General features: G+C 40.7%; 2 protein-coding genes across 2 annotated transcripts; one reads left to right on the top strand and one right to left on the bottom strand.

Annotated features, from left to right (window-relative positions):
- Window positions 1–3,169: 3,169 nt before the first annotated feature.
- Window positions 3,170–3,937, bottom strand: LOC127784799 (uncharacterized). The gene is made up of 2 exons (XM_052312180.1): window positions 3,737–3,937; window positions 3,170–3,653 (listed from the first exon to the last, which is right to left on the bottom strand). The coding sequence occupies exons 1-2, from the start codon at window positions 3,779–3,781 to the stop codon at window positions 3,471–3,473; spliced, it is 228 nt and encodes a 75-aa protein (XP_052168140.1). The 5' UTR covers window positions 3,782–3,937; the 3' UTR covers window positions 3,170–3,470.
- A 2,104-nt stretch (window positions 3,938–6,041) lies between these two features.
- LOC127784798 (uncharacterized) lies at window positions 6,042–11,715 on the top strand. The gene is made up of 10 exons (XM_052312179.1): window positions 6,042–6,229; window positions 7,173–7,240; window positions 8,002–8,027; window positions 8,699–8,789; window positions 9,036–9,131; window positions 10,471–10,536; window positions 10,818–10,876; window positions 10,952–11,074; window positions 11,159–11,230; window positions 11,309–11,715. Exons 1-10 carry the CDS (start codon window positions 6,143–6,145, stop codon window positions 11,362–11,364), a joined length of 744 nt encoding a protein of 247 aa, XP_052168139.1. The 5' UTR covers window positions 6,042–6,142; the 3' UTR covers window positions 11,365–11,715.
- The last annotated feature ends 824 nt before the right edge of the window (window positions 11,716–12,539 follow it).

Below are 12,539 nucleotides of genomic sequence, written 5' to 3'. Positions count from 1 at the left end.
CACAAGGATCGCAAGCGTAAGCCCGAGGAACTTGTGGCGACTACTACACCGTCCTCCCGACAGCGTTCGCGAGTCAATACTTTCGACAAGATCATAAACTCCCAGTGTCCACATCATCCAAATTCAAATCACGCGGCCAAAGATTGCTTCGTCTACAAACAGTTCACAGAGCAATACGCCAAGAACGCACGCAAGCCGACTGACGGAGATCAAAGCACGACAAAGAAGAAGGATGATGATGTTGCCCTGACTGGCTTCCAAGACCCTCGCAAGGAACTCAACCATATTTTTGGCGGACCCCTGGCTTATGAATCTAAGCGAAAGCAAAAGCTGACCGAGCAGGAGATCAATGCTGTTCAGCTCGATACGCCCCAATATCTTCGGTGGTAAGAGACAGTTATCAAGTTTGACCGCTCGGATCATCCCGACCAAGTGGTCCACCCGGGGCGGTACCCCTTGGTACTAGACCCAGTGGTTCGCAACGTCAAGCTTCGACGATCCCTCATCGACGGTGGCAGTGCACTCAATATCCTTTTTGCCAAGACTCTGGACGACATGCAGATCCCTCGCACAGAATTAAAGCCGAGTAATGCGCCCTTTCTTGGAGTCATCCCCGGGCTATCTTCTACTCCACTCAGCCAAATCACTCTGCCGGTTACTTTCGGCACTCGGGAGAACTTTCGCACAAAGAACATTTGCTTCGAAGTTGCTGATTTCGAGACAGCATACCATGCTATACTCGGACGCCCGGCGTTAGCCAAGTTCATGGTTGTCCCACACTATACCTACATGATGATGAAGATACCAGGTCCCCGAGGAGTCATATCCCTGCGGAGCGACATCAAGCAAGCCGTCACTTGCGACAAGGAAAGCTGCGAGATGGCCCAGACCCGCGAGATCACGCTTGCCCGAGAAAAAATCCGACTGGCTGCGTCCACAGCAACCGAAGGAGAAGTGTCTGCAACCAAGATGCCAAAGAGCGGAGAAGACGACGCCAAGACCAAGAAAATTCCTCTAGATCCCTCTGATCCTACTAAGACTGCTGTAATAGGCGCTGAGTTAGATTGTAAATAGGAAAGCGCGCTCATCACCTTTCTTCAAAATAATAAAGATATCTTTGCGTGGAAACCATCAAATATGCCTGGTATTCCTAGAGAGGTGATTGAGCACTCTTTATATGTTAAGGAAGACGCTAAACCTATCAAGCAACGACTCCGCCGTTTCGCACAGGATATTAAGGATGCAATTAAGGAGGAATTGACCAAGCTGTTAGCAGCATGCTTCATCAAGGAAGTTCTACATCCCAACTGGCTGGCAAACCCAGTCCTGGTTCGGAAGAAGACGGGACAATGGCGTATGTGTGTTGACTACACTGACCTCAAACAAATCTTGTCCTAAAGATCCCTTCAGGTTACCTCGCATTGACCAGGTAGTTGATTCAACGGCCGGCTGCGAGTTGCTCAATTTTTTGGATTGCTACTCAGGATATCATCAGATCCGACTAAAGGAGTCCGACTGCTTGAAGACTTCATTCATCACACCCTTCGGGGCCTATTGCTACATCACTATGCCTTTTGGACTAAAAATGCAAGAGCAACTTATCAACGCATGATCTAGAGATGCTTTTCAACTCAGATCGGTCGCAACGTTGAAACTTATGTTGATGATGTAGTCGTCAATACCAAGCAGAAGGAAGATTTGATTGCGGATCTAGAAAAGACCTTTGCGAGCATCCGCGCCTTCAGAATGAAATTAAACCCTTAAAAGTGCATCTTCGGAGCACCGTCAGGGAAGTTGCTTGGTTTTATGGTATCCCATAGGGGCATACAAGCCAACCCGGAGAAAATCAACGCCATCCTCAACATGAAACTGCCGAGCTCCCAGAAAGATGTTCAAAAGTTAACTGGATGCATGGCGGCGCTCAGCCGGTTTGTCTCACGACTCGGCGAGCGGGGGATGCCCTTTTCAAGTTGCTAAAGAAAACCTACAATTTCCAGTAGGGACCCGAAGCACAAAAAGCCATTGAAGACTTCAAGAAACTTCTCACAACTCCACCGGTCTTAGCTTCACCACATCCGCAAGAGCCGCTGTTGCTATACGTGTCGGCAACATCTCAAGTTGTGAGCACGGTCCTGGTTGTTGAGCGTGAAGAATATGGCCATGTTCAAAAAGTCCAGCGATCAATCTATTTCGTCAGCGAGGTTTTGGCCGACTCCAAAACAAGATATCCTCAGGTGCAAAAGCTGTTATATGGTGTTTTAATTACCGTTAGGAAATTATCTCGTTAGAAAAAAAATGCATAATCTACGCCCCTACAGCCACACACACGTTGTCCTAATTTGATATTGCCAGCGTCGTGTTTGATTAATTCATATCCCGTAAATCGCCGTAACACGATTCTTGGAGGGAATCGAGTGATCCACAAATCGACTGTAACTAAGAAAAAATGTGGCGACCGTATTTTAGCAAAACCGTTCGTGTATATACCGATAACCGTACGGAATCACATTTATCATTTTCGTTTTCATTTTTCTTAATCAAAATCAGAATTGGAAATCCCAGATATAAAAACGGAATCAAATATTATCGAAACCGAAAACGGAGCGAAAACGAACCGCCGCGAATACAGTAACGAAAATTTATCGGAATAAAAGAACCCCTCAAACTGATAAATCCAATTATCAAGTCTCAACAGTCAACAATTTATCATAAAATATAATCATATAAGTACAATTATTAAGTCTCAACGGTACATCACAAAACACAATCTATAGAATAAATTTTAAGAGAGTAATGCTGTTGATAAATCCCAATATAGAAAAAAAAATTAAATTATCTATATTTAAGAGAGTAATGTTATTGATAAATCCCAATGCAGGGAAAAAAATATTCTTATGTTTGTATGGTTAAAGAAAGAATTAAAATTTTCAAAAACTCCGAAAACATTTCCGGAAAGTTTCTCAAACGAAAACTGCACTTATCATTTTTGATTCCGTTTTCGAAAAATTTCAACCAACATACGACCAAACATATTCCATCATTTTTGATTCCTTTTTCGAAAAATTTCGACAACATACGACCAAACATATTCCGGACCAAACATATTCCGTTTCCGTTTTCGAAAATAGGTCCGTACCATTTTCACTCCTACTGATAACACATAGCGCACTCGGTCAAATAGTATATTATATTATATTATTTTTTGACAGTATATTATTATATTATTATTGGGGGCCACATTAGTTAATCGATATGTAACAAACAATACAGACACTTAGCTGCGGCACGTAAGTGCTAAGCAGATGTAATACAAAACATTTTCAAGAACAAGAGGTGGGTGGGTATCACGCATTCGCAGAAAACTAACTAAACCAAACTCGGCGTGTCCATGAACATGTCTGCAAGACCGACTGCAACTGCAAGGTGCAAAGGTACTAGTACTAGTAGAGTTGCAGTAGATGCAGACTGGATTAATCCTGCTTGGGCGTGTCCTTGGCCTGGTCGGCGGGGATCTGGTGCACCACCTTGGTGGGCTTGAGCACCGGCTCCTGCCCCACCGACTCCTTCACCTCCACCGTCTGCACCGTCTTCGTCACCGCGTCCTTGCCGCCTCCATGCTCCGCTGCCGTCGGTGCCGGCGGAGCTAATTCATCCTTGATATTATATAGTATACATACACAAAGCATCAGATATTCAGATCAGTACAGTACAGTATGCATGTCACGAACTTAGGTACCTTGGTGGTCTTGGGGTCGTTGCTTGTGGTATTGGTGCTCGACATGCCTGCCGCTCTTGCAATTGCAAAGGATCGATCGATCGATGGAGAAATTTTGCCGTGTGCTGTGGGTGATGTGATCTGATTGGGTTTTTCCGTTTTTGGGTGTCCCTGTAGTGTTGTGCTCTGTGTTTTCGAGCTTGCAGAGGGGGGATGGGGGCGCTTTTGTTGGGGGGGGGGGGGGGGGGGGGGGGGGCGAAGAAACCAGAAGGGGGGCGAGGTGGCGCTTGCTCGGCTGGCAAAATGGCAAGTGGCAAACACAAGCTCAACACCTGTCGTCCCTATCACTTTCTTTTTCCCATTCTTAATTTTAGCATAAATGAATAATGAATGGCAGCTTCCAAAATGGATATGGGCGCAACGCAAACATAACACTTTACACATCTCGGTATTTTTAGACGAGTGAAATAAAAGAAAATCAAAATCTAATACTACATCCATCCTAAAATATAACAACTTTTAATTGGATGGGCATTCTAAATACTATGAATATAGACAAAACTATTAATCTGGAAAGAGCCCATTCAGATTAATAGCATTAGGATATGGCTCATCCACCTAAAATTTGGTATATTTTGAGACGGAAGAAGTATAATCCAATTTAACCTATTTAAAACGTTTCTCACTTTGCGATCGTAATCACCTTCTTTCATCCGTAGCTCTGATTTTCACGGCACCTTATCCATCTTTCACCTTATATATATACTCACTATGAGATGGGACGTTTTCTAGAACTACAAATCTGAATCTGGACATGTAACCTGAATCTGGACAGCACAATATAGGCTGCCTATCCAGGTTAGTAGTACTAGGAAATGTTCTATCCGATTTTAGTTTCATATATTTTAGAACGGCGGGAGTATATGTATAGCTTTAGAAGTAGGAAGAAGTAATCCTCTCTTATTATAAAGTTAGAGCCCACTAAATCCTAAAGATTAACATGCAAAGATGTCACATCATCATCAGCTAACTATTATTACATTAAACATCATGCAAGCATGTTATATTATCTCTGCCTTTATAATTTATAAAATTTTATAACTTTTCAAATGCAAGCATGTTAAATCATCATCTTACATAATGCACATAATATTTCAATATGCCTCTTCATCACTTTCTATAATATCTTATATACCTATATAGTTCATCCTAACTTCTAGTCCGACGCTGCCCTAGCCGCCACTGTTGTTGTCAGTGTCGAAGCCAGTGGGTGCAGATTGGCCACTCCCGAGTCCGACGCCAATGGATCTGCTCTCGTGCGGCTTGCCGCCGCTATCGTCGTTTCCCTAGCAATTGAGGCTAGCAGGGATAGATCCGCCACTCCTGAGTTTCGCGCCGCCTGATCCACCGCTCCCGAGGCTAGGGGCGGTGGATCCACTGCTCCTAGAGTATGGCGCCATCAGATCCGCCGCCGCACGGTTTGTCGCTGTCATCGTCGTCACCTTGTCAGTTGGCGCTGGATCCGCACACAGTGGGGCTGCTCCCGCTGCTACCATCGTCGTGGCTGCGGTGGAGGGAAGGGAGGGGGAGGGGGAGGGGAAGAGCGCCAGAGGAGAGGGTGAGGAGAGGAGAAGATAAGGGAGTGGAGTGTAGAGAGATATTTTTAAGAGAGGAAGAATAAAAGAGAGAGAGGGGACGGGACAGCCGGCCGATGCTAAGTGGGTCTCTTAACAAGTCTGTCTATTTATGTAGGCGGGCCTATTAAGAGTGTTTGCCTGCAAATATTGATTTGTACATATAGACCGGTATTATCACGAGCGGACGATGTTACGGTCTACTTGTAATTTAGAGTGAGAGGGGGGGGGGCTGCTCGTGAAAGTCGTTTGATCGTTTAGTGTCTTACTCCCTTTCCGATGGTCAACGTGACGTCGGCAATGAGCTTCTTTGGTTGTCCCCACCCCAGCGGGAGGTGAATAAGGTAGGCTTTGGGGCAAGCGGCTTGATAAAAGATACCGTGAAGGATTAATACTTTTAATTAGTGTCCAAATATTCGATGTGGCATGGACTAAAATTTTTTTTAACCCCATCCAAAGACCCTTGACATGTGGGCATGTGTGTTTTTCTTGCTTATTGGATTGCCGCATAGAAAAACGCTCTGCAAAACCATGGAAGGAAGGAAAAGAAAAGAACTGGCATACACCAAATAGACTTTTCTATTAACTGCAATAATGGTTCGACAGTGTGCGCGTATGGGCTGGCCCAATTACACAGCCAGGCAGCCGCGAACGAACAGAAAAAGAAGAAGAAGAAAAGCAAAGTAAAAAAAAAAACATTAAAACACAGAGACGAGTCGAGTCGAGTCGAGTGGAAGCAAGCGGAAGAAGGGGAGGCAGATCTCCCTCGGCCAACCCCAAGCAGATCCCGACGATGCTGCCCACGACGGCGTCCAAAGGGCGCGGCGCCGCCCGCTCTGCGCCGCCGCTCTTCGGCCCCTACCTCCGCCGCATCGTCAAGGTTCGTCGCTCTCGGATCTCTTTCCCCTCCTCTTTGATCTCTCTCTTCGCAGGCCGTATCACCACATGCTCTCGTTTTAGGAGCCTTCAATTCCACGTTAGGGTTCCACTCCCACCCGAAATGTCAGCTCTCTCTCACTCGCCCTATCACAGATTTGCTTAGCATACCTACCTCATGTGATTGTGTAGGGAGGGGATCTCGTGTTTCAGATTCCTTCACTATTAGTGCTGATCCAGTCGTGTCTTGTCCCGAGTGTGCTGAGGCTTACGGTTGGATGGCCATTCGGAGGTCTCACCTATTTGGTGCCTGTGTGCATCCCCACTTTGGAATTGCTTGGCCATTATTTCTGATTTTTTTGCAAATATCTACATTCTTGGTGCATATATCTTTCAACAAATTTGACTAATTTAAAAAATACTAGGTGATTCGGGGGAGTAGTGCATTAAGTTATATTATTATATGCAATTCTCATTTACCCATGCAATAGTGAGCTGCTGCTGCTGTAAGGGGAGTATATAATTGATCTGCCCAGGATTACTCTATAAAAGCATGTATACTAACACATCATGAATACTTTATTTTCCATCCTCTGTTGCATATTTTTTAATTTTGAAACAGGTTTGTGGGGGTACTTCTTTACAGCTTACTCTGTGGCGTTATTGTTGAATATTCCTTTGATGCTAACTTTTAACTTTTAAGTTCATCCACAGACGTCAACCTTAGGGGAAACCTGATCGAAAACTATTCAAGCACTGTCTTGTGCTTCCTACTGTTACTACAGTGAATAAATTTGGAAAAATATTCTTGTCTTTTTCTGGTGCAGTCAGTAGATATTCCAACATAGGTTTACAACAAATATATGTGTCTTTCTATGCTCTATATCCATGCATCATCTGTTCTTAAGGTATTTGCAACAATCTAATATTGTTGTTCTCATCAACAGTGGCAACAAATGGATATCGAGTACACATTTTGGCAAATGGTCCATCTCTGTACTTCACCAAAAGTAGTGTATGCATCCTGCCCTCAGTCCTTTCTTCATTGTTCGTATTATTTATTTTGTTACACAAATGCAATCTGCAAATTTTATCATGGTAACAACAAACCTCTTGTATAATGAAATTCTTAATGCCAATGTTGCATAAGTGTGTCACTCAACCTACTAAGTTTTTATTATGGATGCTCTTGTGTGGGCATAACTATCATGGAATGGAACATTGATTTCGATAAATTCTCGAGGAATCTAGTTTTGAACTTTAGTACTTCTATTACCATTACTGTCATAAACCCAGTTCAACGACTGAGCTATAACATGACCACCTAATTCACCTGTGGCTGCATAGAACACTCTGGGTTCGGCTCTGCTGAATGAGCTGAGTTAATTTCAGCACGGAAAACAAGGTGAGCCATCAACGCATGATTAATTAACAATCAACTATGATAAACTTGAAAAATGGATTTATTTGATTTTTAAAAGAAACTTCTATATGGAAATTCTTTGCATGAAATGCACCATTAGCAGTTTTGGAAGCGTGTTCATGGTAAATGAGGGATTTTCTCAGCCCAACCTCACTTATGAACTCAGCCTTGATTAGCTCATGCTTGCTACAGTTGAGAGATACATCCTCATTTTTAGTTTCACCACTTGAAGTTATTCACTGCTAGTGAATTGTCCATTTGCTTCAATTTTCGGTGCTTGATGCACATCTTATTGTTTAAGAACCTGACTGGCTTTTGTCTATTTGTATGCATGTTATGATCCTGGAAGACAGCTATCAGCACACCAAATATCACAAGCGTATGTGGTTTACTTTAACATTATTTGTTACTGCGGAATGTACGATTCATTACCTGTATTCTTTCGATAACCAACTTGTTGCTAAGCTACTCAATTCTATTATTTTGGACATAATATTTCTTGTTATAACCTTGTGATATATATTGGACTATTTTGATATTCCCATAAAATAGCTCTGTGACCATTCTTTCAGCCCTGAGATGCACTTTTTTTTTATCCCGTCATTAACATGCACATGTTTCTACTTGTTCACATTTCCTCTGTACATACCATTCAATCCTGATAACACATTTGCGCAATTTTATTTCTTACTTAAATAGTATACTATCCCGTCAAAGCTGATGTATATTTTTTTGGAATATGCTACAGAGATAATTTGAGTTGACAATGCTACTGCTATTTCTTTGCTGTATGATCTTGATCGGCAGACATTATCGCTATTTTCTTACTGTGTGAACTTGGCACTGTAGTTCTCGAAGTTAACCCTGTTGAACTATGTTGAAACCACTATTAATTTATCATTTGACATTGGGCAAACATGCCTTGTGCTCATTCTGTGAACGTTCATATGATTATGGAAATTTGATTCATTCTTTACTGTGGCAGCCAATTAATTGCTGTGCATTTCATATTATGAAAAAATCCTGATTTCTCTCAATACTTATTTTCAGAAACAAAGAATCAGTGGGCTCGGGATGATCCTGCTTTTGTTGTCATTCTAATTCTTTTCCTTGTGTTTGCAACATCAGCTTACTGTGCAGCGTGAGTCATTTACATCCTTCTATTTTATTTGCGGGTTCCTCTCCATAGAATATTTGGGAATTTATTTTGCTGTAGAAAGCAAAGATATCTTCTTGACAGTTCAAATCTTTATCTTGCTTGGGACATTCATGTACTTACTTTTATTAGATGTTCCATGTTTTCTCTCTAATTTTCCGTTGTACAGTTAATCCATTGACTTACTTTTACTGGTTCCTCTTATTGAAAAGTAAAATTCTTGTTCTTTAGGTATGGAGAGAGTCCTTCACATGCTGCTCTAACAATCACTTCAGTTGTGCTTGTCCATTTCTTGTTTGCTGGGATAGTTCTGGCCACACTTTGCTGGTATGTATTGCATGTGGTAATGCTCACATCTTTATGGAGCTTAATGGTCTCTGATGATTATGACCATTAATTTTTATAGCTTTTCATTAAGTTATAATAAGGAAACTATTCTAACATGAAAACATCTCTAGTAGCGAGTCCATTGATGCGAATTTTACAATAAATCTAGATAGTATCAAATATAGCTGTCACATTTTAGGTCCTGTTTGAAAGTGATGAAATTTGGATGAATGAGGTGGATGAGATCTACTTGATTATCTCGATATATTAATATTTTGAAAAAATAAACTTATCAAACAGCTAGGAACAAGTTGTCTAAGCAACGCAGTAGAATAAAGTTTTTTGAGAAATCATATTTTTAAAAGTGTGGAGCAAATAATCCAGGGTGGATTATAGCTGATCATCATTTCTGAACGGTGTCTTAGAAATGTTGATGACGTGGGTTCTAGGAAAGTAGGACTTTAAATATTGAATGTAGGTAGTCTTAACTGTCAGGCAAAGCCCTGGCAGTATTTTGGTCCCCCCAAAAAAAAAAAGAATGGAGGTAGTAGTACTACCTTGCCAGCACTTCCTAAGAAGTTGAGTGGGAGCAAAATCCAGAATGACCTGATTTGCACTTGTGTCCTTTTTGCTGTCTGTACTCTGTACAAGCTTTTGAGGTATTTATGGTGCTACAGAAAATTGGAAATAACAAAAGTAAGCTTCGAGCTATATGTTCCAAAATTCTGCAATACACCCAATGTAAATTGAAGCTTTCTAGAGTAGGCCAGTGGGACATTGTTATAAGCTACTATATTATTTTGGAACAGCTTGCTTAACTATTTGGCACCTTTTTCTTATATGGGAGTGCTGCCAGGCCTTTGCCTAGCAATTAAATTTTATAAATTAAAATAACTATACAGAACAAGAGGAGAGCAAAAAGAAATAAACCAAAATTTACAAGCCTTGTAACCAGTCTAAAACTACTTGTTGGAGAGGCTCCTTCATCGTACAAACATGCAGGAGAACTTCCTTCTTAAAAACTGCAAACCAACGGTCCACTCCTGGAGACCTTGAAAAATCAGTCCATTTTGTTGCTTCCATATATGCCAACATGCTACAAACATGATCTCCAAAAACCCCTTATGCTGAAACCGATAGCGAGTCCATGCAACCATCTGACAATACCATTTTACACCTTGTAAGGCATATAGCAACTTTGTTGGTTTTAGTCCACCTTTTTGCCTATGGTTTGTTGCAAGCAGCTGTCTTGATCTGACAAGTAATGGCTTTTGTTAAAATACACATGTGGATCTTCAATTGAGAATCAAGAGCTAATTTCTGCTATACTCAAATGCAGGTTTCTTACAAATTCTTACTTGAGGGAGGAACCTAACAGTCATGTGGTTGAGCAACGTGTGGAGTGGTAAATTTTGTGTTCTTTCACCTGTACATATCTATTGACTTATATTGCCATTGTTTACATGGAAGCTAAATTGACAGTAGCCAGTGGCGAACCCAGAACAAAGTTTACCATGGGTCTTATACATACTAATTATCTAATTATTATTCACTGATGTACTAATTAGCATGGCATAAATTAGCTATAATTAGATAATCTACCCAAGGTCTTGTGATCCAGGGAAACTATACGTTGGTACGCCACTGACGGTCAATATCAATAATAATGGGGAGAAATTTTTGCAGGCTCTATGCATTTGATGTTCATTGCAACTCATTCTTCCCAGCCTTTGTCATCCTATATGGTAATATTAAGTAAATGTGCTGTGTATTTGAATACTGGTTGTAATGTTCATGTATCTGACAGTTTTTCTCCTCAGTGCTTCAATATTTTCTATCGCCTCTGTTGGTCGCACATGGCTTCTTTCCTGCTCTATTATCAAACCTCTTGTTTGTGGTGGCAATTTCTTATTATCACTACCTGAATTTTCTAGGATATGATGGTAAGTTCAGTTTTTTACTAATTTAACTTTGCTGCAATGTGTGGCTGTGCTACTCCTAACAAAAGAATTGGTCTTTGTGTGTAGTTCTTCCATTTTTGGACAGAACAACATTTTTCTTGTACCCGATTGGGCTTGTCATCATTCTCTCTCCACTGAGTAAGTTCATTTTATGCAGTACTGATTACTGAGTTAACCACATGGCAATTGTCACACATATTTTTTCACGTCTTGCAGTGATACTCATAGGGTTCAATCCAACAAGATACTTTTTGAGCTTGTACTTCCGTTAAGGTCGATAACTAGAACAGTAAGAGAAGACTGGTGACAAAACTAATGGCAGATTGGGTACACACTTTTTACTCTAGCTTCTTAAATCTTTGTGTGAATTTGAGGAGAGTGAGGCTCAGGAAAAGGTCGATTTGTTCTTGAGATATATTACTGCCAGCGTGGGCCACGGGCACAGGCCTTTTGGTTGGAGCCCATTTTGGTGTCAACTTGTTCATAATATGTATTGTTTCCATTGATTAAAGAGTCAAGGACCAGTGTACAATTTTAGTGGGAACCGGAACTTAAGCCGATTGTATCGAAGGGGCACCAACATTGTAATCCACCTGCCTAAGAATCGTGAGTTTTTAGTGGCATATTTCCTTTGATAGCAGATAGCACGGTTAAGCATCAGGGCGTGGGTTATTGCCTTGTTGGTTTATAAGAAAAAAAAATAGCATTCTTTATTAAACATATCGAACCAAAGTTTCACTTCATACCGTGTTTATTTTAGATTCAAACATTTGTATAATGTAGTTAGAAGTGACGTATTCTGTCACGGCTGCTGGTTGAATGAGGTTACCAAATAAATCGACATCTAATTTCTTTATTTTTTTATTTTTGGAAAAGTGGTTTGTAGTTTCTCTAAAGAAGTTGAGAAAGAAGAGAACAGAAAATAAAGAGTTGAAAAGTTTTCCAAGTTAAAGGAGAGAACAGTGAAAAAGGAGTTAGAAAAATTAAATAGTATCCAATCGGTGAGGAATACAACGGGGCAAGGCAATCCTCTCGTGGAAATGCTACTGGCAAGCGATCGCCCTCGCTCGTCTAGGGCGATCAGATTAACCCTCCTCCCCCTGGTTTCCTTTTTTTTTTCACCGTATTACTTTTATATTTTAGTAAATTTATGCCCCTAAAGTTTATACACCTCAAGTTTGTACATCTAAAGTTTAGAGACTAAAAGTTTATAAGTCAAAAGTTTATATATCCGATTCAAATTTAAATTTGAATTCAAATATTTTTTATATATAGTATTTCTATACATCTAAAGTTTATACACCTAAAGTTTATAGACCTAAAGTTTATATATCCGATTCAAATTTGAATTTGAATTCAAATATTTTTCATATATAGTATTTCTATACACCTAAAGTTTATAGACCTAAAGTTAATATATCTGATTCAAATTTGAATTTGAATTATA

This window comes from Oryza glaberrima, chromosome 9, assembly GCF_000147395.1.
Source record: "Oryza glaberrima chromosome 9, OglaRS2, whole genome shotgun sequence".
Classification (NCBI taxonomy): Eukaryota; Viridiplantae; Streptophyta; class Magnoliopsida; order Poales; family Poaceae; genus Oryza; species Oryza glaberrima.
This window is presented reverse-complemented; position numbering and strand designations above follow the sequence as displayed.